The 26120-nt window shown below is 42.4% G+C and overlaps 1 protein-coding gene and 1 long non-coding RNA gene across 5 annotated transcripts in view; one reads left to right on the top strand and one right to left on the bottom strand.

Moving 5' to 3' along the window:
• Window positions 1–24563, bottom strand: part of LOC139757392 (uncharacterized) — a 72708-nt gene extending 48145 nt beyond the window's left edge. For 3 of the 4 annotated variants that reach the window (XM_071677829.1, XM_071677828.1, XM_071677826.1), the window contains exons 1-6: window positions 20713–20735; window positions 17866–17936; window positions 15003–15122; window positions 14575–14687; window positions 13506–13756; window positions 5304–5376 (exon numbers count right to left, since the gene is read on the bottom strand). In XM_071677829.1, the coding sequence (XP_071533930.1) occupies window positions 5304–5376; window positions 13506–13756; window positions 14575–14687; window positions 15003–15122; window positions 17866–17936; window positions 20713–20720 (636 nt within the window). In that variant the 5' untranslated portion in view covers window positions 20721–20735. Of the gene's footprint in view, window positions 1–5303; window positions 5377–13505; window positions 13757–14574; window positions 14688–15002; window positions 15123–17865; window positions 17937–20712; window positions 20736–24544 lie in introns of those variants that run through there. The other variant, XM_071677827.1, reaches the window with a different exon arrangement.
• LOC139757397 (uncharacterized) overlaps window positions 1–26120 on the top strand; it is a 244962-nt gene that overhangs the window by 13929 nt on the left and 204913 nt on the right. The window contains exons 2-6 of the long non-coding RNA XR_011714617.1: window positions 3205–3400; window positions 10092–10246; window positions 11097–11202; window positions 11952–12183; window positions 16073–16143. This is a non-coding gene — a long non-coding RNA (uncharacterized lncRNA). The remainder of the gene's footprint in view (window positions 1–3204; window positions 3401–10091; window positions 10247–11096; window positions 11203–11951; window positions 12184–16072; window positions 16144–26120) is intronic.

Consider the following 26120-nt stretch of genomic DNA (forward strand, 5'->3'; position numbering starts at 1 on the left):
AGATAATGTTTCTCTGTTGGAAAGAAGATAGTTAATGCCAAGTTATGCAAGACCACGCCAGGCATGATCCCCCCCCCCCCCCCCCACGTAATATCTTGTGGTATTCCACCACATCATTGGTCAGCCAAGAACACCGGCTCTCAAGACTGCGTCCTGGCCCCAGCCCAGCCCATCCCCTCCTCCTGTGTTATGACAGACGCCTCACAAATCATGGTAATGATGTATATGTCTGGCGAAGGTCCTGCCTGCATTCTACCGGGCAACAAGCAACACCAGGAATATCGGCAGCTGGACGGGTCTGGCAACCCTGCGCGGCCATGTGCAGCAAGAATGACAGATTGACTGTTTAAAATTATCGCCAGCCTCGCCAGCCATTAATGACGAAAACCCTTTTTGGCATCAATCCATAAATCACGAATGTATTCAGAATTTACGTAGATTCACGATATATATCAAACATTATTATGGTTTACCTTCCTAAACCAATCGGCTAAGATGTATCACAGTCGTCGTGTTATACATTCCTGAGGTTAGTGGAGGATGCTACGGACGCACCATCAGTCTTATGTCTCATTCTACATCATTGTGAAACTTCCTGCAGGACGTGCTGGATGATACGGACGCACAGTTGTCCGCGTGAGTCAAAAAACGAAAATCAACATTTCCTAAACACTAAATGAAATATTTTGACTTAAAGATAATGATGTATGAGCGGAACTCGTTTTCTAAAGACTGTTGGATCAGTGCTAAACAGAACAAGATACTCAGACGCCAACAGATCAATATGTTCACCACAAGTACTGCAAGAGAATATAAACAGTACGTTTCCCTTCTCCATACACTCTGTGTCATTCATATCCTCAGTTGTACTAAACTGTTACTTTGTTGCTTGTGTTGTGAAGATCATGTACAGGCAGCTCGACCCGCACATGTGAAGTACATCATGAGTAGCGTCACACATATGAACACTGTGATGAACTCAGCCAACCACCAGGGTTGTAGCCGCTTCACCACACTTCATGTGTAAATGGTTGGCCACCGTCGCCAGGTGCATGATTCAGAACGTGCCCACGGCCCCCGTCCCTTGCATCACTCTTTCATAAACACAATATTATTAACATCTATTTCTGAAGATCACGTCCACTACTAAGTATGTCTCCCTCTTATTCCTGGTATATTCATCCAGTGTGAGGGAGGCAGTACCTGGAAGATGCGAGGAAATGTGACTTTCAGGAAAAACACTCACTTGCTCTCTTGTTGCAAAGTGATGACGGACGACTTCCAGCCTCTTCAACTCCCCTCCTCCCCAGACCCCTTCTTAGTGGCCTTCTACGGGAGGCACAGGACCCGTCCAGGTGTACATGAGCGTGATAATGACCACTGTAGTGGTGTACATGAGCGTGATAATGACCACTGTAGTGGTGTACATGAGCGTGATAATGACCACTGTAGTGGTGTACATGAGCGTGATAATGACCACTGTAGTGGTGTACATGAGCGTGATAATGACCACTGTAGTGGTGTACATGAGCGTGATAATGACCACTGTAGTGGTGTACATGAGCGTGATAGTGACCACTGTGGTGGGAGGCGCGTGAGGCCAGACACCTCAAGATACATTACTCACCCCAACCTGCCTCAGCTGTACCCCCCCCCCCCTCCTCCCGTCACGACGCTCTCAAGGTCATCTATATATACTGCTATCTCCCTGCCCCCACCCAGGTCCCGGAGGTCATCATCATCTATGTTCTATATCAACACAGGTCGCGTTAGGGTCGTCTGGTGCAGAAGTCATGTGCTTTAATGAAGGAATGGTCTCATCTTGAGGGGTCATGGGTCGTTAGGGCCTCAGGCTGGTGAGGTCAAGGGTAGTTAGGGTCTCAGGCTGGTGGAGGTCATGGGTCGTTAGGGTCTCAGGCTGGTGGAGGTCATGGGTCGTTACGGCCTCAGGCTGGTGGAGGTCATGGGTCGTTAGGGTCTCAGGCTGGTGGAGGTCATGGGTCGTTAGGGTCTCAGGCTGGTGGAGGTCATGGGTCGTTAGGGTCTCATGCTGGTGGAAGTCATGGGGTCGTGATGGCCTTGACAGCTGCCACATGGAGGGCCTCACACCCACGTGAAGACTTTCCTAACGTTACCCAGCAGTGCCCCCCCCCCCTCCACCCCCACCTACCCATTGTCCACCATGACCTCCCCCCAGTAAGAGGTACCCCAGTTCTCCCCCAGCACCATCGGACAGCACAAAGCCACCCCAGCTGACGCACTTGGCACAACAACAACAATATGAGATTCTGGCATACGAAAATAATCAGAATCCATGACACTTACATACGAGGTCCTCGTGCCTCAGCCAGGTAGGGATAATACCTACAGTGACCAGGGGTCATGTACTGAGGCACGACGCTCACGACTGCACTAATGGTCTACGGTGAGGGTCGGGTCAGCACAGGTTACTGTTGTCCTCCAGAGGGGGAAGAGGAGTGGAGGTGGACTGGTGCGGGTGGGGGAGGAGGAGGAGGAGGTGGGCGGGGGGGGCACGTTGCTGAACGCAGGAGACGCAGGAAAGATTCGAGAAGAGAAAGACATACGTAAATATAGTGAGGTCGAGGACAAAGACAACAGATGGTGAGGTCATGACGGCAACTACGCAGGGCTGAGGCGGATGTACGTACAGCGGGGAGGACAAGGGCACCTCGTGTGACGGAGCAACCACCACACCACGCAACACCCTGATGCCGACGCACTACGAACACAAGAGCCGAACAACAGCAAGACAACTGCACCCAGGTGGGTGCCTCGGGTCACGACCCTACCGACGCGTCGCTCAGGTCACCCACCCACCACACCTGCTTCTACCACAATGTGGCTCATGCTATATACGGACGCCTTACTAATCATGGTTGGCATTATGATACAGAGGAGGGTGAGTGTCGCTAGGAACCAGCTGTAAGAGTAACTAATAATGAAGACAAGGGTGGTACTGGCGGGCGAGGCAGACCACACCACAACGTGGCCAAACATTTCTTAAACTGGGACATTCCTTCCCCGAACAACATGCTAAAAATATGTGTATATACGCCACATCTCACCCTACCCTACACACACACACACACACACACACAACACGGGAGAAGTGATCATACCTTGCCACTTTATGAATCATCTGATGATATGGATGGCTCAACCATGATCCACCTACTTCGTCAGGAAGGACGTGTACCAGTGCTGGACGGAGGGGTCGAGGAGGATGATATGTGAACACACACTGAGGTTAAGGACCCACTGGTGTAAACTTCTACCTGCGTATAGCCCGGTAATGGCACGCGACTCGCTGCTTCCCATAGTTTGTAACGACCAGCCACACGAGGACTCAACGCTGTGATTCCTTCTTTCTCTAAACAAGGTAGGTAAAGATGTCTCTCTGTCGCTGTTCTCTCTTCTTAGATGTGGTGTGTTTACGTTTTACACATAGGTCTGAGAACTCACATTATTCCATCGTATTTATCTTTATTTTATGATCGTTAGTTTATTGGTTTAGCCGCGATGGTGATTACAGGGGCATACTTCTACCTGTGTCATGGCCGCCACTTGAAGCAAAACTATTCATGAGTCTTCTGGTAAAAGCCGTGTACCCTCACCCCTCCCTCCACCAGACTAGCCCGCCGCCTGACCTGACCTGTGGTAGGAGCGCCCCTGACCCGCCGCCTGGTGAGCCCCCCTCCTGGTGGTAGCGCCAGGCAGGACACACGTCCCTTGGCAAACTGTGAAGGCCAGGTGTCAGGTGCACATACATCACGTCCACTGTTGCTCACCCATACCCAGGTACATTACGGCCCTCACACACACACACACACACACACACACACACGCACACTCTCCCATCATACATTCATATTTGGCAAACATACACTAAATGTTGAAAACGTATATAAGAAGCTGAGGATATATATATATATATATATATATATATATATATATATATATATATATATATATATATATATATATATATATATATATATATATATATATCATGACAGGAGAGTGTGTGAGGAGGTCAGGCAGTGTGCCACTCACACCATGATGGTCGTCGCACTTGGCACTCTAAATATACACCCCCCTGGCCCGGCCTGCACCCCCTCCCCTCACCCCTCACCTCCTCACTCACCTGAGACAAAGGCAGAACCGCCACGTGGTAGAGGCCAGCATTACCTGTGGTGCGCGCGCGGCCTTAAACGCGCTCCAGGAGAGAGAGAGAGAGAGAGAGAGAGAGAGAGAGAGAGAGAGAGAGAGAGAGAGAGAGAGAGAGAGAGAGAGAGAGAGAGAGAATCATCCCATATAGCACTGTTATGCCTACACATGTAGCGAGACGAGTGGAAATAAGAAGAGTTTACTGCGGACGATGATTTACAACCTTATAACGCAGATGATCAATGTGGGCAGGGGGGGGGGGACTCTCACGACCCCCCCCTCACTACCACCTGGATGGTTCCCAGGTCCCATGTACCACCTTGCACCATCCTCCCCACCTGCGCCACACGGGACGACCACCTGCGCCACACGGGACGACCACCTGCGCCACAGGGGACGACCACCTGCCCCACCCACCCACCACCTGCGCCACAGGGGAGCGCTGCACCACAGTTTCCTGTACAACACTAGGGTGTGGGTGTGGGTGTGGGGGTATGAGAGCAGTAGCCTGTGTCAGCCGGAGTTTTAATGTGATTGCACAACACTACCACGACCACGAGGTGACCACGTGTGGGAGGGAGGCCTCCACAACATCCTGTAGAAGGAACCTTCAGGATGTGCTCAGTAGTGTGAGGGTAGAGCAGGACCCTCCTGGTGCTTACAGCAGCTGAGATACTCATGTACATGGTAAACAACTGACCTGGGAGACGTGGAGGCAGGACTGACCTGGGAGACGTGGAGGCAGGACTGACCTGGGAGACGTGGAGGCAGGACTGACCTGGGAGACGTGGAGGCAGGACTGACCTGGGAGACGTGGAGGCTGGACTGACTTGGGAGACGTGGAGGCAGGACTGACCTGGGAGACGTGGAGGCAGGACTGACCTGGGAGACGTGGAGGCAGGACTGACCTGGGAGACGTGGAGGCTGGACTGACCTGGGAGACGTGGAGGCAGGACTGACCTGGGAGACGTGGAGGTGGACTGACCTGGGAGACGTGGAGGCAGGACTGACCTGGGAGACGTGGAGGCAGGACTGACCTGGGAGACATGGAGGCAGGACTGACCTGGGAGACATGGAGGCAGGACTGACCTGGGAGACGTAGAGGCAGGACTGACCTGGGAGGTGTAAGAACAGAGGGAGGAGAGAGAGACGGTCCGGGTGGGAGGGCGCCACACACCGCCACCGTGCCTGCAACAAGAGACAGTGGTCAGTACTCCGTGGTCAAGTATGGTGACATTGATGCCCTACACGTCCCTGTGGTGTTGTGACCTCAGACCATCAGCAAGTGACGGGTGTTGTGACTTTATGACGACAACACCTGTATTTCCGGGTATCTTATCTGTCACGTGTTTACCTCTCACTTCATTCACTCTCTCTCTGTCTTCCTGTGTGGCGCTACATTATCTCCCCATGAGTCTTTCTCTCTCTGTCTTCCTGTGTGGCGCTACATTATCTCCCCATGAGTCTCTCTCTCTCTCTGCCTATGGTATAAGTGTTAATGAGAGAGAGAGAGAGAGAGAGAGAGAGAGAGAGAGAGAGAGAGAGAGAGAGAGAGAGAGGGAGCGAGTGTGTGTGTGTGTGTGTGTGTGTGTGTATGGGAGGGCGTCGTGCAGGATCTACTTCCTGTGTTGTGACGTGTGAGCATCACATGGTGACAGGTGGCTAGGTTTAGGCTGCCCCCCCCCCCCCCCAGCCCGACCACAGTCGACACCAACCCCCACACTTCCTAGAGAGAGAGAGAGAGAGAGAGAGAGAGAGAGAGAGAGAGAGAGAGAGAGAGAGAGTATACACACACGTGTCTGACCGTTCAGGGTAAACATGTTCAAACTGGCAAATACAAACGCGTGTAACAGGAAATCCTGAGCAATGTGCGTCAGGCATGTGAACACCACACACTCATACCTCCTCACAACTGGCTAACAACACACTCATTTCCCAGGGTGGGGGAGGGGGGAATACAGTGTTGTACTGTACCCAGGGATCATATGGTCTGGCCATACACCCCAGAGACCTAACCACATCCCCGTTACCATGGTAACACCACAACCACATCCCCATTACCATGGTAACACCACAACCACATCTCCGTTACCATGGTAACACCACAACCACGTCTCCGTTACCTTGGTAACACCACAACCACATCTCCGTTACCATGGTAACACCACAACCACATCTCCGTTACCATGGTAACACCACAACCACATCTCCGTTACCATGGTAACACCACAACCACATCTCCGTTACCATGGTAACACCACAACCAGCAGCAGCAGCTTGTCTCACAGGGGGGTGGGGTTCCCCACACCCAACTCTCACACATCTTCCGGGAAACCCAGTAATGTTGGTAACCTCTCCCACCAGGCAAGACGCACCTCAAGATGAAGGATATATATATATATATATATATATATATATATATATATATATATATATATATATATATATATATATATATATTCTTTTCTTTTCTTTCAAACTATTCGCCATTTCCCGCATCAGCGAGGTAGCGCTAAGAACAGAGGACTGAGCCCCCGAGGGACCACCCCCACCCGGCCCAATTCTCCGCTCCCTCCTTTGGAAAATTAAAAAAAAAACGAGAGGGGAGGATTTCCAGCCCCCCGCTCCCTCCCCTTTTAGTCGCCTTCTACGACACGCAGGGAATACGTGGGAAGTATTCTTGCTCCCCTATCCCCAGGGATAATATATATATATATATATATATATATATATATATATATATATATATATATATATGACTACATATGTAGGTCATGAGACTTAAATGGTGTGACCAACATATCAGACCTTCCTCACCTATTGTCCTTGGCCACCACGTTCCCCCCTCCCCCCCCCCAGCCTGCCTCATGGTTATAATATTGAGCAGACACGGTCCTCAGGTGGGGGGGGGGGTGTCACCTGATGTGACCTGCGTCCCGTCAGGTGGCGGGGGGGGGGGGGGGGCAGCACCTTGCATGTGACGATGACACCACCTGAACACGTCACACACTATCACCTGCCTGCCTCGCTCACATCCTCCTCTGGTGTACACACACACACACACACACACATGTATGCATCATTATACACGTACACAGGACATTCTATGTGGGTCATAATACATATATTTCAGAAGTTTTTCCTTACAAATACTCAAGAACAATTTCTTGGCCTTCAATTCGTAGTTATTGTTGCTTGTGTGTGTGTGTGTGTGTGTGTGTGTGTGTGTGTGTGTGTGTGGACCACGTAATTCAGCGTGAGCACTGCGGTGTGTGGGTGCAGCCCCTGGGTGTGATGCCTTTCAAATCATCGGTCGAAGGCCATGGGATCACGCCCTAGGGTCAGGTCTAGAGAGAGAGAGAGAGAGAGAGAGAGAGAGAGAGAGAGAGAGAGAGAGAGGCCATAACATCCGATGTTCAAATAAAAAAGGAGAGGCTCTCCAAACCTAAGACTATACCGTCGTGCTCAAGGGTCGTACCGTCGTACTTAAGCACTACGACAATCCCCTCGGCCAACCCTAGCTGACGTCACCAAGGATATCCACACATACACAACTTGGTAGACGGAACGTTACACTAACATATCATGACCCCAGTGTACACACGGGAGGAGGAAGGTATGAGTAACGCTAGTGGTAGGGTCATGTAACAAGTTCCTTCTCAGTGTCTTCACATTTACGACACTTAACGTCGTCATGAACATTAACATATGTCTAATTATTCTTTATTGAATACGCGAGAGCGTGACTCTTGTTTCCTGTGACCATAGTACGTCATGAAGACGGTGACTCCACTGATCCTCCCCAGTGGAGAAGTACGCATGATATAGGCAGGGACCCCAGTAGGGAAGTGCGAATGATAAAGGCAAGGAGCCTACTGAGGAAGTGCGAATGATACGGGAGGTACTCCACTAGGGAAAGTAAGCATGAAACAGGGGGTACCCCACTGGGTAAGTACGCATGGAAGAGGAGGGTTCTCCACTGGGGAAGTACGCATGAAAGAGGAGGGTACCCCACTAGGGAAGTACCCATGAAAGAGGAGGGTACCCCACTGGGGAAGTACCAGGTGACTTAAGCCAGAAGCGCCACCAATGCGACGCACCCACCACTGGCAACAGAAGGCACCCCACACTGACACTTCACCAGCAAACAACCAACCTCTGCCAAATTTACGATGTAAATATGTTGACCATCATTCCAGAACGAATGACCGGCTTTTTTTTGCAGTTCGACTTTGGCAAAACATTTCAACAACAGACACAGTGTTATATGTTAGTACAACAATTTCTTATCACCGCCTGTGAGCCAAGAAACATTTTAATCAACTACACCTCAGTAAACATCTGCTGGGATACGTCTGTTTAACATGTAACTCACGAAATAAAAGGTAATTTTTTTTTTTTTTTTACATATTCAGAGTCGTACTACGGGCTTCACCAGCGTATGTGGTACTGGGTGATCTCACCGCTCGCTACTCGACAGACTTTAGCGCATCTGGACACTGCCCTGAGACACTTTTGGGATGCGAGGAAATTCCCGGGTTACACAGGTACTTTTTGCAAAAGAAAGAAGTCAAACTCGTCACCCCCTGCACCGTTCTCTTTAAGATATACCCCCTCCCCTAATACTAACGATAGGGAGTTGTACAGAAAGCGACCATTTCTCCCAGACGGCAGCGTGTCAACAAGTGCACAAAGTGATTCAAGGTGGTGCAGTTTGTGCTTCAAGCCGATTCTCCAGTTCCTTTGTTCCTCTCATTTGAGGTGAGTTGTCCCTTGTTCTGCTATGAGTCGAGGTGTTTTGTCCCACTGATGTCTTGAGACATTTTTCTTGGGGGGCAATATGATTGTTTTTGCCAGCCGATTCCCAAGTGTTTTCAGCCACAGTTTTGTTGGCCTGTCCTCATTATGCTGTGCTTTGGGTATCTTGGACGGTTTTCCGTCAAAAATGTATTTGGGATCCCGAGATGGTTGCCATTCCCCCAGTTTGTCGTGTTCCCACATGGATGATGGCGTTTCTTTACCCCTAATAAGACATTCTTAGCTGAACAGGATGGTGAGTTTCGATTGGGACGGTGGGACGGTTCCGCTTGGCCCTGTTCGGAGCTTCGTTAGGCGAGTTACGTTGCCAGGCGGTACTCTCGTCGGCGACGGTTGTCCCAGTCTTGCATTTTTTTTTTCTGCTGTTGTGTCGAAAATCTTATTTCCCCTCCCCCCCCCCATTAACTGAGGTGCAGATAATGACTAAATTACTAGTAGAACCACTGTACTGCTTTACTTCCATGCAAGGTGACTAGCACTCGTCTTCCTTGGGACTGGCTGAGATGTCAGACCGTAAGTTGTTCCCGCCTCTCAATACATAACATACCTAAATTAACGGCGTAAACCATACCGCTAAATATCATTCATAACCTCGGTGATGTAGTGGTTAGCAACGCTGACCGTGACGCATTCTCAGGTCGGCTCGAGTCGAGCGCACCGATTCGAATCTTGGGAGTTCGATAAATTGGGTAACTGGCTTAGGCTAGGGTATCTATATTTATATCGCTAAGGAGATGGACTTAACTGGTTTATTCATTTGCCCTTGCCATCTTAGCTACCATGAAGGATTTATATATACACACACGGATAACACTTATAAGTTGAATATATATAAATGTTGTACATAGCTGACTGCTACACAATCACACAAACAACTTTATATCAACACAAACATTCTCCTGTATTTCTTCCTCAACACAGCTCTGATCTAATAGTTTGTAAAGACAGCACAGCCTGTGTATTTACATAGTCTCCTAGTATAATGTAGCAGGTGTATTTACACAGTCTCTCAAGATAATGTAGCAGGTATATTTATAGTCTCAGAATAGTTCTGCTGGTGTACTTATACAAAGCCTACATAACAGTTTGGCAGGTGACGCTTGCCCAGCTGTAGCAGGACACTGTGCCACACCTGTCCAAAGGCTGCCAATAAAAACCCAGTGGTTTTAGGAATTTGCTGACACCATGTGACAGAAGGCTGACACATACTGAAGCATGATGACACTGCTAATGACAGATGGTGAGGCAAACAGTTCTTTATCACCTCTTATCCTGTCATCTGCCTGTATCTATGAACTCCCCTTCACCACCCTACCTACTATACTTGAGGTATGATTAACTAACTTGTGACCTCATACCTTAAGGATCAAGTCAAAAGTGATGCATCATACCCAGTGGTGGTAATGTCCTCATCAAGGAAAGTATTTTTTGTTAAAGGGTTGTACTGTTGTGCTTTTGGGTCATACTGTGGTGTTCTGGGTCATACTATCATACTAAAGTAGTCATACTATCATACTAAAGTAGTCAAACATTACTGTCAACAGTCACCAACACAAGTTCCCAACAACTAATCCTAAACATCAAGACACCACTTCACTATACCTTTTTGTAACCATCCAGTGACTTCATGAAAGAATTTTAATTGTAAAATTTAATCTATGGACTCTAAGCATCCCTCTCAGATGGAAGTCTATCTATAGAACATTCACAGAGAGGGGTTCTAAGTCCCTGGGTTCACTCCCCATGAACCTCACACATGTTATGCCTCTCATATCTTCACTTCGAACATGCTAGCCACATACATCTATGGCTGGGGGTCCCTCTCCTATTGTCAATTATTGTCAATAACATTTTGAATTTGGATGTGATGCACGTTCATCTTAGACTCATGAATAATACAAGAGACTGGTGTGTGGTTGGCCACATCTGGTGGTGTCAACCACCTCATGTCTTTGGTTTTAGTGTCACATTGGAAGAGAGGCCATGGCCCATACATGAGGGCAGGCATGGGAAAGGTATTAGTGAATGGGTTTGAAGTCCAAAAAAACATCAGATGATCCCTAATATTCTCTTTAAACCTTTTTTTCCAGACAAGTTTGAGTATATGATTCCATGGAAGCAGTGGGCACCCTTTGATACGGTAACCGCAAGATTCTGTACCACACTTCACCACACGGACAACTGCCATCGAGAAAGGTAATGAAGGAAACACTTTTACTGATGTACTTGAAAAAAGTAACAGAAGTCAAAATATGAAGTACTCCTGTTAAAGTAAATCGTAATATAATTGACGTACATAAAGTAACGAAGTAATAATACTTGCTTAATCAAGACTATATATTAACCAGTGTATCAACACTGCCTAAAAATACCCACCCTGCAGACCCTGACAGATAAAACAGAAAAACTCGAGTGTTAATGTGATAGCGTACACATGACTTGGGTCTTGATAAAATGTCTGCCTGACAATCTTCCTCAAGTGTCAAGATCACTACTCAGGCGAGTGGCACCTCCAACCTGGCTATCGAGTTATCAGGCTTGGCTGAACTTGAACAACCTCCAACATTTTCATTATTAATGTCTCTTGACCACATTTCCTTCAGTCTCCCTCTTTATACTTCATGTTGGACTATAAACAAAAACACACGTAAATTAAATGAAAATCTACTTAAATTTAGAGTGCTTTCACTAATGTGACATTTAACGTCCAGCAGATTTTTTTTCTAGGGACTAAGATTTAAGTAGAGGCCATGGCGAAACAACAAGAATCCATCAGTTTTTAGATATGTAGCTATAAACCAAATATTTTAAAGATAATTAATAAATTTTTACATCCTAAGATAACTTTTCATACAGTATTTATAATCATTTGTCAAAAAAGCATACTGGTGCTGGGCCATGGACTGTTACATAACTCGTGGAACTGTTTCTCTTTGATCTTTCAGGAACGTGGAAGGAGTTCCATCTGGTTATCACGGAAGGTGACAAGTGACCAGTTTGATAGCTAACTTACCTGGAACCCCAGCCCCACCCACCTAGGAGGGCCTCGTGAGAGAAATGTTGACTCTCCACAACTGTACCTCCCACCCAACCCTCTGAAGGAGGGAAAGAGTGCATTGGTGGCAGTCATAAGTGCATCTTCCCACCCAGTGAAGCAATAGGGAAAGTGTGTGGCAAGTGAGTTGTTGGCAAGGCCATTATCTGTTGTCACTGTGTAATGACCTCACTGGTAGGAATTGTGGTGGGAATGGCATGGATGGTGATGGTGGTGAACTTGGTATAAGTGGACATAGTAAAGGTCATAGTGGGAGTGGCATGGGCACATAAGCCACTAATACCTAATTTACAATTATTCAACTAACTTTAGTTTAATCATTAGCTTACAGACTGTTTGACTGCAAATATATCCAAATTTAGACCACTTACCTTTCAAAAAAATAATTTCAAGCCTTCATTTTCACATTTATATACTTTTTAATATTTTAAACCTGCTCCACATAAACTTGTTTCAAAACCAAATTAACCATTTTAAAGAATTTTAACATTACCATACACATAAACTGTTTACTAACCTTTCACTTGGTCATACAAATCTACAAGTTATGTGCACCTTCAGAAACCATCTTGTCCTCAATGGACAGTTAGTTGGCCTCACCCCGAGAAAATCATATTTTCACAGCTATTCAGAGACTTGCCCCCATTCAGGGTTGCACAACAGAACTCTACACTTGTTTGAAGGAAAGTTCATGATGCTACAAACGAATTTTGGACCCCATTTATGACCATTTATGGGCCTAACAGTTTAGAATTTATATTTTGTATTCTTACTGATTCTTTTTTCCGGCTACCTTTATTCACTAGAGTAAACCTTCCTTTGCACATCTCCTACCATGTTCATCTGTTTCTGATCAAATCTATCAAAGTACTATGGTTCTCCTCTTCTTGTTTACGTTTGCATTTAATATCACTCAGACCAATCCTATTTTCTATATTACTCTCTCAGCTAAATGTTCTAAAATGCCTTTATTTCAACAGTCTTATTGGTTAATATCATGATTTGTAGATCTCACATTTATGAGACTCTTCCTAAAGATGATTTTTTTTAAATTTATGACAGAGCTTTCACACATGAACCCCAAGTTTCATGATTGACACCGTTCATGATCCCCATGGCAACCTTTTTGCTTGTTGAGAGGATGGTTCACTGTCCCAAAAGCAAACTTTGTAACTTCAGTTGTGGTAAGAACCCCTACTCTGGGAAGCCCTGGTGTAGGACCTTATGATGCAATGTAATGACTACTGCCCTGAGCATTCCGGCTTCATGTGGTATCTTGCAATATTCATTCATCCATTCCCTTACTACCAATTTAGTCCATCCCATTTCATATTTATATTTCATCACATATTTCTTTCATCATACATATTTCATCACAAAGTTTTTCTGGTTTATTCTCTTCCTCTTATCAAAGTAATAACAAAATATTGAATATGCAACCTACCGTGCATATGTTGGCCAGGAAACATCAAGGTCATGACCCGTGGGGGGTAAATCGAATGATACATCACACAGCTGATAAAGAATATTTAGTAGAGCTGGGCAGAGCTTTTGATCAAGCATCAGAGCACCATCTTGGTAGAACTGTCTAGTTACTGCATGATTGTCAAGGCACTGCTGAATAACATCACCCATGCACTGATGGACCAAACAATAACGTAAGAAACAACGACTACGTCCCACGCTAGTTTTCAGCTGCAATGAAATGAAAAACACCATACTATGATACTAGAAATTAAAGATATTAGTCCTCAGTATAACAATAGATATATCAATACCTTATAACATCAAAATAATTTTTTCCCAGACAAAGAGGATTGTAAGAAATTCTTGTCAATCCTCGAGTAATTCCATGTATCCCCATAGTTTATCTTGCTTGTGATCTGTTTATCTGTCTACATCTCTAATGCCTCATTCCCCCCGGGAATTCACCTCTGGTGGTGGTTGGCCACAACAGGGAGGTCTCCTGGCTTCTCTTTCCAAACACTTTCCTGACATGCTTCACTCTCTTTACACCTTGACATTACCACCGTTTTGGATATTTCACTACATTTTCACCTGCTCTCTTTCCTCAAATATCATCTCCATTATCAGTCTTTGCCTTTAATGTACTTGTTGTATGCCATCATACTTGCAAAGTAGGTAAGGCACTCTGCATCTTCACCAAAAATGGGTCACTAAGCTTCTCCATACCTTTGATTGGTAAAATTTGCAGGAAAGTATGGTTTAATGTAATGATATGAATTAATGATTAAGTGCAACCAGAGGAGATGGATTTTCTGAGACCTGGATATGGTGTATGGAAAGGAAAATGGGGTGAAATAATGAAATTTTTGACAGAACAATAGTTGGAGTTTTGAGGTACTATGGGGATCTGGAAGGGCTAAGATATGTAACAAGGTGTGTAGGAATGTTTGAAGACCAATGTTTAAAAATGTATAGATGTGCTAAAATGCAGAGAACAGTACAGAGAGGGAGCTAATGAACTAAGGATTTCCTTAAACTTCACTTACTTCAGTGTTTGCTTTAACAAGTTTCAGTCCATCATGAATATTGCGTCGTTCAGCCAGGCATTTGCAGAAGTACTGCCAGAGGTCTTTTCGTCCACCTAATACACTACCTCGCTCTGAAATTATTACATTATTTGTATTACTTTATGCAGGGTAAATGTATATATTATGAAAAACCTGCAATTTTTAAAAAATTTTCTTTTTTTTATTAGTTTTACGCACTTTATGCTATGGCCAAAAAATTTCCACATAGCACCTCTCTAGCTACTACTATATGAAAAGCCCAAAGTTACTTTCTATCTAACCTCTTTCTTTTAAGAAACAAATTTTTATAATGTATACACACATCACCTGACTTTCCCTTAATATAAAAAAAGTGGAATTTAATTTGACAACTATGGTTTTTAATATACAAATAATCCCAATCTTACCTTTAAGACCAAATTTCAAGACAAATTCTACTCTGTCACAAAACTGATGTAAGTGCTTGTTGTCATCATTTATGGGAAGCCTACTCTCATCAAACTCTAGTTTCATCTCATGTACATTACCTGAAAGAAGTAAAATAACAGCACTGTATTCAATCGTATTTATGAAGAAGCTAATATCCTAAGAAGTCATTTCCAACATATGAAGATGTTTTGTCAGTGCAGAAATGATTTCAATACACACTGAATATTGCAAACCTACTCATAAGTTTTGGCTTTAATCTTCACCTATCTCAGTTTGAATAACTTAAATAAACATGTTTAATCCGTTCTCCTTTATTATTCTGTAAAGAAAGGAATAGTAATGACACTTTCCTTCCATGCACATGACTAATTAGCCAACAGTGCATTGTATACTTTAACTCATATATATATATGAGTGACTAGCATCCCCTTAACAGAGTTGTTTTCAACTCCAGTTAAACTTATGTACCTTCGACTTGTGTTTGTGTACTAGGCCTAAACAATTACTTTTGGGATTAGAGACTTTCCCAAGCCTTGAGAGGGTAAAATAGAGTTGTACTAACATCTAATCTATGTCATGCTTTCTTTATCAGTAGTTTCTAGAAGCGGGGAAGAATTGCTTGGTAATAGGTTTGTAACTAACTACTAGTAATTTGAGGTGTTCTGTTTTTAGTGTTCAAAAGTTTTTGCTAGCTGGGCATGCCATCCAATATTATTATGATTGGGTTGGCAATAGGTTTTAACTAACTACTAGTAATTTGAGGTGTTTTGCTTTTAGTGTTCAAAAAGTTTTTGCTAGCTGGGCATGCCATCCAATATTATTATAATTGGGTAAGTCCCAAAAGATGTACCTTGAAATTGTCAGTTTCTAGAGTCAAATAAGTGTCAAATTAAAATAAATTTTCTAAAAGGATTTCTTTCTTCTTCTTATCCCTTAAACAGAAATCTTGAACAGTGTGCTGCTTATTTCACAAGTTAAGTGTCTTATGCTTCATAAAAGTTGACTGATAATTCTTGATGTTAATCCTGAACATTATTTTGCACTTTAGGTACGTCAGTTATTAGCCACATTGAAGGAACTGTGGAACAAGACTCCACTCAACAGCTGTATCCTAGCCAGGTAAGAAAATCTCACTTTTTGTGAAGGATGAGTAGATATCAACAGTATCTAAACTAAAGTTACATTTTATCATCTACAACATACTAGTTTTCCAATAACTATGACCTGGCACATTATAAGACTGGTTTTTCACTTTGACTGGTTTTTCACTTCCTCTAAAATTTGTATATACTTTTCCTTGTCTTTTCTTTTTTCCCCTTTCATTATTCTCCCTATATTTCAATTAAGGCCTGGCTTTGATATGATCTTTCGTTTACATTTGCAGCTGCTTATCCCTAAGATTACTATACTCATTTAAGTTAGGAACTGTCAGTAATAGAATGCCTGAATTTTATGACAATAAAAAAGTGCTTTATTCATTGCAGATAGCAACAGGCAGATCTGATGTTTGTAAACCATTCAAATATGTCTTACAACAGAGAGACAAGCAGTTTTATCTGCTTGGAGTTAAAGGAGACTGATAAGAAATGTCTTGATTTCACATTCTATCTACTCAACTGGCCTTTAATTTAGAAGCATCAGTAGTTCATTCTATCAAAATCAGGTTCAGTACCAAATAAACATACCTTTAAATGAAGTCCTTCAAGTACTGTGTAGCAGAACCATTAGTTCATCTTAATAAGCAGCATTGATCGTATTTACTTTTAGTCTGATCATAAAAAAATAGTCAATAATTATGAACATCACTTAGTGAAGGTAGCTTCTTGTGGGAGCCCAGTAAATATAATGGATTATGCCTTTCCAGCTCTGTAGCTAATATTAACTAATGTTCTTCTAGAAACCTATATCCCTTTGTCAGACTTGCAACCTCTCTTAGTTTAGTTGATGATCTTTTTGTTTTGTGTTTCAAGTGCAGAAACTAAGAGATGATTGTGTTAACGAACATAAGCTTAATTCTGCTTTTATCTCTAGAAAGTTGGAATTTCTAGCCCTCCTACTTTAGTTGCTGGTCTTTTCGCTTAGTGTTTCAAAGCTGAAACTTGGTGCTCACCGAGTTGTGAACCTAAATCTCATTTTACTTATATGAGAAGAGAAAAGACTAGTTTCAAGTGATGTGTAACACCTAAGCAGTTAGCTTTGATTTTTTTGCCTAAAGGATAAAGGATTGCAGAAGTCTGCCATCTCTGAAAGGAATAATCACCCAATTTTGTTTTCACAGAAGTGATGGGTGTTGCTTCCAGGTATTTACACAGCTTACTAGTTCAGTGTATCTATGACTCCTCTATAACTGTAAAGAGCAGAGGGAACTGTCGGTAATTTTAATTGTTGAATTTTTCTTTATTAACCTAGCCTCTACACATTTAGAAAAAAACTAATTATTTGCATTTCGTTAACATTTCCACAATTGCCTTTGCACAGCCAAAGTATATTGGCCTTATTTCATCCCTCATTTCATTCACATCAGACTAATGAACTAAACATCACAAAACAATGTAAAGGTGTACACACACTCCACCTCCTTCCACAACCCAGGCCGGAAGAAGTGGAAGTTCCTGTATGTAGTTTGTGATGGCTGAGATTTCTGTGTGTAGGAGCTAGCTAGCTAGCTGGCTGGCTGGGATTGTGTGCTCCTCTCTTACATACATATATGTGCTTTACATACGAATTTTTTCAACACACTTTAGCAGCTCCCCTTACACAGCTAAAGCCTTAGTTTAGGTAATTTACATTATTCACATTCATTGAATGAATACTGCAGGAATACCTAAACAGAACACTTACCCTGTAAACTCTGAAGAAGCTTTTCAAAATTAACTCCAATTGGTTTCTTGTTAACTGCCATACTGTCACTCCTAGTAAAATATATGCAGAAGATTTAGACATTCACAGAATACCAGGAATACACAATTCTTATCAGTGTTTATTAACATGTATGTCTCCCATACTCTGAAGAAAGATGATAGAATTACAGAAAGTATCATATTAATCAGCAGAGGTTTTGGACACATCACAGCAAGTGGTAAATGAAGATATTACAGTATCTTGGTATATGTTTGCAAAGATGGCACCAACTTCTCCACTTTGAAGATGAATTACAGATTCCATTCGATTATCAAACTACCCTACATATTATTTTTTTTTTTTTTTTTTTTTTTTTTTTTTTTTTATACTTTGTCGCTGTCTCCCGCGTTTGCGAGGTAGCGCAAGGAAACAGACGAAAGAAATGGCCCAACCCACCCCTATACACATGTATATACATACGTCCACACACGCAAATATACATACCTACACAGCTTTCCATGGTTTACCCCAGATGCTTCACATGCCTTGATTCAATCCACTGACAGCACGTCAACCCCGGTATACCACATCGCTCCAATTCACTCTATTCCTTGCTCTCCTTTCACCCTCCTGCATGCTCAGGCCCCGATCACACAAAATCTTTTTCACTCCATCTTTCCACCTCCAATTTGGTCTCCCTCTTCTCCTCGTTCCCTCCACCTCCGACACATATACTCTCTTGGTCAATCTTTCCTCACTCATTCTCTCCATGTGCCCGAACCATTTCAAAACACCCTCTTCTGCTCTCTCAACCACGCTCTTTTTGTTTCCACACATCTCTCTTACCCTTACGTTACTTACTCGATCAAACCACCTCACACCACACATTGTCCTCAAACATCTCATTTCCAGCACATCCATCCTCCTGCGCACAACTCTATCCATAGCCCACGCCTTGCAACCATACAACATTGTTGGAACCACTATTCCTTCAAACATACCCATTTTTGCTTTCCGAGATAATGTTCTCGACTTCCACACATTCTTCAAGGCTCCCAGAATTTTCGCCCCCTCCCCCACCCTATGATCCACTTCCGCTTCCATGGTTCCATCCGCTGCCAGATCCACTCCCAGATATCTAAAACACTTCACTTCCTCCAGTTTTTCTCCATTCAAACTCACCTCCCAATTGACTTGACCCTCAACCCTACTGTACCTAATAACCTTGCTCTTATTCACATTTACTCTTAACTTTCTTCTTTCACACACTTTACCAAACTCAGTCACCAGCTTCTGCAGTTTCTCACATGAATCAGCCACCAGCGCTGTATCATCAGCGAACAACAACTGACTCACTTCCCAAGCTCTCTCATCCCCAACAGACTTCATACTTGCCCCTCTTTCCAAAACTCTTGCATTCACCTCCCTAACAACCCCATCCATAAACAAATTAAACAACCATGGAGACATCACACACCCCTGCCGCAAACCTACATTCACTGAGAACCAATCACTTTCCTCTCTTCCTACACGTACACTTGCCTTACATCCTCGATAAAAACTTTTCACTGCTTCTAACAACTTTCCTCCCACACCATATATTCTTAATACCTTCCACAGAGCATCTCTATCAACTCTATCATATGCCTTCTCCAGATCCATAAATGCTACATACAAATCCATTTGCTTTTCTAAGTATTTCTCACATACATTCTTCAAAGCAAACACCTGATCCACACATCCTCTACCACTTCTGAAACCACACTGCTCTTCCCCAATCTGATGCTCTGTACATGCCTTCACCCTCTCAATCAATATCCTCCCATATAATTTACCAGGAATACTCAACAAACTTATACCTCTGTAATTTGAGCACTCACTCTTATCCCCTTTGCCTTTGTACAATGGCACTATGCACGCATTCCGCCAATCCTCAGGCACCTCACCATGAGTCATACATACATTGAATAACCTTACCAACCAGTCAACAATACAGTCACCCCCTTTTTTAATAAATTCCACCGCAGTACCATCCAAACCTGCTGCCTTGCCGGCTTTCATCTTCCGCAAAGCTTTTACTACCTCTTCTCTGTTTACCAAATCATTTTCCCTAACCCTCTCACTTTGCACACCACCTCGACCAAAACACCCTATATCTGCCACTCTATCATCAAACACATTCAACAAACCTTCAAAACACTCACTCCATCTCCTTCTCACATCACCACTACTTGTTATCACCTCCCCATTTGCGCCCTTCACTGAAGTTCCCATTTGCTCCCTTGTCTTACGCACTTTATTTACCTCCTTCCAGAACATCTTTTTATTCTCCCTAAAATTTAATGATACTCTCTCACCCCAACTCTCATTTGCCCTTTTTTTCACCTCTTGCACCTTTCTCTTGACCTCCTGTCTCTTTCTTTTATACATCTCCCACTCAATTTCATTTTTTCCCTGCAAAAATCGTCCAAATGCCTCTCTCTTCTCTTTCACTAATACTCTTACTTCTTCATCCCACCACTCACTACCCTTTCTAATCAACCCACCTCCCACTCTTCTCATGCCACAAGCATCTTTTGCGCAATCCATCACTGATTCCCTAAATACATCCCATTCCTCCCCCACTTCCCTTACTTCCATTGTTCTCACCATTTTCATATTTACAAAAAATATTTGCACAACTTTAAACAGTATGTAATTAACAAGTATAATGAATTAGCAATAAATTACTCTTATTTGTATCCTTCACTGCACTAACTCAAGCCAGCTTCCTAGAACTAAACTTTATATTGCACATATTTTCTCAAACATACATATTTTAGTAAATGGGTTATGTGTAATACTTACTTTCTCATTTTGAATTTTATTTCATCATTCATTTTCTAAATGCTTATCATAGATAAGTTAAATTTCAAGTATACTTTCAGGTTATGCTTCTCTCTACTGATTTAGTATCAAAGTCATATCAGACAAATTGTTTCACTTCATAGAATAAGGTCTCACACCAGGACTATAGATAGACAGAGTTGTGCGGAGGAGGGTGGATGTGCTGGAAATGAGATGTTTGAGGACAATATGTGGTGTGAAGTGGTTTGATCGAGTAAGTAATGAAAGGGTGAGAGAGATGTGTGGTAATAAAGAGTGTGGTTGAGAGAGCAGAAGAGGGTGTTTTGAAATGGTTTGGTCACATGGAGAGAATGAGTGAGGAAAGATTGATAAAGAGGATATATGTGTCAGAGGTGGAGGGAACGAGAAGTGGGAGGGAGACCAAATTGGAGGTGGAAAGATGGAGTGTATAAAGTGTATGGAGTCCATTGCTAATGAGTTTTATCAGAATCAGGGAAAACATTCTTGGAGTGTCCCGAAATTGAAACTTTACCTTAGTTTTACCAAATCTCAAAAGGGATTCCTGTAATCATTGGTCTTTACAGAGCATGGATGGAATGGATCTAGAATATTGTGGGTGAAAGGAAAGACTGGGATTGTTAAGTAAGCATGGGTGTGTGTATATGTGCCTGTGAAAATGAAGACTGTATGAGGTAAGGAGGAAATGAAGCTTTTCTGGAGAAATTTGAGTGACTATATAAATGGTTTTGAGAATGAGAGAAACGTAGTTGTATTGGGTAATGTGAATGTGAAAGTGAGATGTGATGAAATTGGTGAGATGGTAAATGGGGAGTGCCTGGAGTAAATGAGAATGAAATTTATCTTGTGGATATTTTGTGCTGAGAGGGGGTTTTTTCCTTGTAAACATCTTTTTCTCAGCACAAGATGATCTACAGATATACATGGATGAAGAATGATGGAAGAGAAGAGAAAGGCCATGCTAGATGCTAGAGTTGTGAGAGGACTCTTTGGAGACTGACCATTTTGTGGTTCTTGTGGGGATGAGGATCAGGGAGAAGTGATGGTTGGAAGAATGGAGAGGTAAAAATATTGACAAGTGAGAAGATGAATCAGAAAAAATGAAGGAAGGTAACTGAAAGCTTAGATGGAAGTGCAGTGAATGTAGGAATGCAGTCATGTGTGAATGAGGTGTTTAAAATGTTTAGAGAAGTACTGTTAAATGTTGTAGAATCAGTAGTTGGATACAAGGTGGTGACATACAGGAATATAAAAGGCAATGCATTGTGGACAGAGATTAGAAATGCTGTGGAAGAGAAGAAAAAGACATATGGTAGGTTGTTCGATAGGAATGTACCAGTGAAAGTTCAGCTAAAGAGGAGGGATAAATACAAAATATGTAAGCAGAATGTTAAGAAGCTGACAGAGGAAAGCAAAGAAAGAGTAGATGAAGATTTTGGAAGGAAGTTAAGTGCAAAGTTTTGGGATTTATGAAACTATATTGGAAGGTGAAAAAAAAGGAAAGGTGGATGTAAGAGTGGAAATATTGATGTGAGAAGTAAGGAAGGGAAGTTGCTGAATCAAAAGCAGGAAGTAAAAGGAAGATAGAAAGAATATTTTGAAGAACTGATGAATGTGGGAGAGGGGGAGGCAGCAATTGTTACATGCATGGGTAGGGAGGATGGAAGGGAGATGATACAAGTGCAAGGGCCTTTAGAAAAAAGGGAGGTAAGAAGGGAAAAATGAGGCTGAAGGTAGAAGAGGCACCTGCCGTGGACTGGATTATGGCTGAAATGCTGAAGTATGGAAGAGAAAGTGTGGATGCATCTTATATGTAATTTAGAATGGAAACAGAAGGTTGTGCCTGAGGACTGGATGAAAGCTATCATCATCACTTTATTCAAAGGAAATGGTGCTGAGGATGTATGTAGCAAATATAGGGGAGTAAGTCTATTAAGTATACCAAGAAAAGTGGATGCAAGAATATCAACTGACAGTGATGGAGGTGACTGAATGCAGAATATGTGAAGAGCAAGGGGGTTTTAGGAAAGGTAGGGGGATGTGTAGATCAGGTTTTTGTAGTAAAGTTGACGTTGGAAAAGTATTTAGTGAATGACAAGAAGTTGTATGCAGTTTTATGGATCTGGAGAAAGTGTATGAGAGTTGAGTGGAATGCTGTACAGGATGTGTTAAGGATATATGGTATAGGGGGCCAACTGTTGGATTGAGTGAAAGCCTTCTATAGAGGAGCAAATGCATGTGTAGGAGTGGATGGAAAGCTGAGTGAAGTTTAGAGGTACATGTAGGTGTGAGGCAGGGCTGTATGATGTCTCTGTGGCTTTTTGATATATATATGGATGGAGTGATAAGAGAGTTGAAAGCAAAATTAGGCAAAAGGAGTGCAGATATGGGGTGTGGTGGTTGAGATATGGTGGCTAGTGGCAAGCCTGTTTGCAGTTGATACTTTGTTGTTTGCTGAGAATGAAGAGGAGTTGCGGAGGGGTGTATGTTTTATGATGTATGTAAGTGCAGGTGATTGAAGGTTAGTTCAAGTAAAAGTAATGGTGTTTAAAAGGAAACAATGAAAATACAGTTTCTGTAAAACCATAGAGAAAGATGAAAAATTGTGATTTAGATATGGAGGGAAAAAGACTGGAAGAAGTGAAAGAATTTAAGTATCTAGGAGCTGTCTTGTGTAAGTGTGGTGATATAGAAGGAGAGATAAGGGAGAGAGCATTACAGGGTAGAAGAGTCGGTGGGTCCCTTTATAGAATAATGATGGGTGGAGCTGTATGGAAGTGAGGAGAGGATTAAGGGACAGCACAGTCCTCCTAACCCTCACCTACGCAGCCAAAACATGAACATGGAATGAGTCACGGAGGTGGAAATGAGCCCTTTGAGAAGAGTACGTGATGGGACTAGATGGAATGAAGAAAGAAATGAAAGGTTGTGTGAGAGATGTGGTATGGCAAAGGGAGTGCATTGTGGAGTCATAGAATGGGTGAATCTTAATACTTTGAGGTGGTTTGGGCATGTGGAAAGAATGCAAGATCGGGAGTTTAAAATGAGAGTGTATGATACGTAGTACAATTAGAGGGGTTGGTATCAATGGATGACATGGACAAATAGGGTAGAAGAATACTAAAGGGAGAGAAATAGTGCAAGAATGCGTGGAATGGTGTGAGAGGGGGAGGCACGTAAGGACAGGGATAAGTGTATACTCTTGCCGGAGGGAACGGCCGTCAGAGATATGGATAGATGGGTTTAAACATCGAGGAATAATGCTAAAAAACTACATTAGCTTATTTCTGCAGGATGCTTGTGCTCGCTATGATTGTTTAGGTAGTGACATCAGCACTGCATACCATTTTCGTAATGTTTTGGAAGCTTTTACGTTCATCTTTATATTAACCAGAGCCAACTACACGATGTATAGCTATGTGAGAAAGTTTAGTCTTGTACTAATTAAGCTCCATAATATAGTTTAAAAGCTATCAAACTGAAGATAACTATCGTAACTGTAGCATATTAAATTCAGTAATACTTCATTCAATAATTTAGGATCCCAGTTTTGTTTCTACGCATTATGGGTCATGCAATGTCTTGTTTCTTTGTACTTATATTGCTATGTGACCTGCAAACAGTGTTGCTAAGGGGAATAAAATGATCTAACACTTAAGTTTTATCTTGCACAAACACGCCACAAATGTGCTATATATATGACTGGTATTGATACGGATATAACAGAATTGAGATTGGCGTAAAATATAGAAACCCGGTGACAAAAATAAAGCTAAGAAAGGGAAATATAGAACTTTAAGAGTGAATAAGTTACCTCAACGTTCCCAATCTACTGTTGACTCCCACACGTTCGTTCGCGTAACAAATACCAAATCATCTTTGTACTTTTAGATAAAGTAATTATCATAGTTTCAAATAATATGTTGTTTTTATCACAACTAATGACTAATGAGAATATATGATATTGACTGCTATAAATTTTAAATTAAAGTCTGTAATATTTACAAGAGTGATTGACAATATCTTTCAAATAATTTTACTAAAAGATTTAAAAGTGCATTGCATTTTCTGACGAACGCTGTAGATGTTTATAAACAATCGATGCCTAATTGTCATTTTCAAAGTGTTTTTGCGCCAAAATTAAGGACATTTTTTAAGTGAGCTGCATAGTTATAAATGAAAAGGATAAATAGAAGTGTTCAAAGATAACACCTATGGTTATAACAAAGTTATTTTCTGTAACATAACAAAGACACTTCATGCAGAGGGAATCCTCGAAAAATTATGTCGACCACAAGAAACGCAGGATCTTGCGTGCGTATTGTTTATTTTTGTACTTAATTAAAGAATTGAATGGTGATAAAAAAAAAAGATATACCGTACATTACAAACATGAGCGTGATAAATTAAGCGGGGTTGATGCTCAGTAGTGTCTTATTTTCATGATACCGCTGAAGTATGAATGAAAAAACTTTTGAATTGTTCAACTTCCACTTTTAAGTATTTTTTTGTTTCTTATATAGCCGTCGAAACGAAATACTTTTGTGATGTGATTATTAACGTGTTATATTCTGATTATGAATCTAATACCAATGGTCCCTAGGAAGAACATTCATTATGTAGTATAGTCTCACCTACCTTCATTAGATTTTGCCCTAAGCAATTATCTTTCATTTGACATTTCGGACCGAGAAGGCCCTCACAAGGTTGAAAAAAGCAGCGAATACTCATTAATAAGTAAATGCTCACAGTGTTCTCAAATGTCTGACATCTGATTCTTCATCATGAATAAGGATAGGTAATTTATGAGTTGACTAAAGTGACACTTGGATTCCTTACGCTCACTTAAGAGTTGATAAAGAGATTTTCTACATAACACTTCATGTTTTAATTTCATGTAACGTTGGGAAATGTGGTTTAGAAGCAGTCTATCAACAGGTGAAAGTGGAACAAGTCCACTAGAAACTATCGAGAAAATCGGTCAACTAGAAAACGGAACGAGAAACACCTACAGCATCCAGACGTCATATTCAGTAATCGTCATGTGGGAGGCTTACAAAAATCAATTATTTGGATGTTCGCAATCTGTAGAGCTTTATTAGGTTCGTATGTTGATGTACAAAGAAAACGCGAAATGGTGAACTATCAGAAAACTTAGCTTATTAATGATTGAATAATTTTCCTGAGTTCAGCAGAAAATGGTGGATTAGGTTGGGAAACGTATGTTACAACAACAAAAGTAGTGGCTTCTTGTTCATGGATATATCTGCATTACAGTGTGTTTGGGCGCTACTTACTAACAATCATTTATATCATATTCCAAAGTTAAGGAATCTAAGGCCATGTGGAGCAGAAAATTACACCTTAATTTTAAGCTGGTAAAATCGCAC

The sequence above is a fragment of the Panulirus ornatus genome, chromosome 26 (assembly GCF_036320965.1).
Source record: "Panulirus ornatus isolate Po-2019 chromosome 26, ASM3632096v1, whole genome shotgun sequence".
In the NCBI taxonomy this organism is placed as follows: Eukaryota; Metazoa; Arthropoda; class Malacostraca; order Decapoda; family Palinuridae; genus Panulirus; species Panulirus ornatus.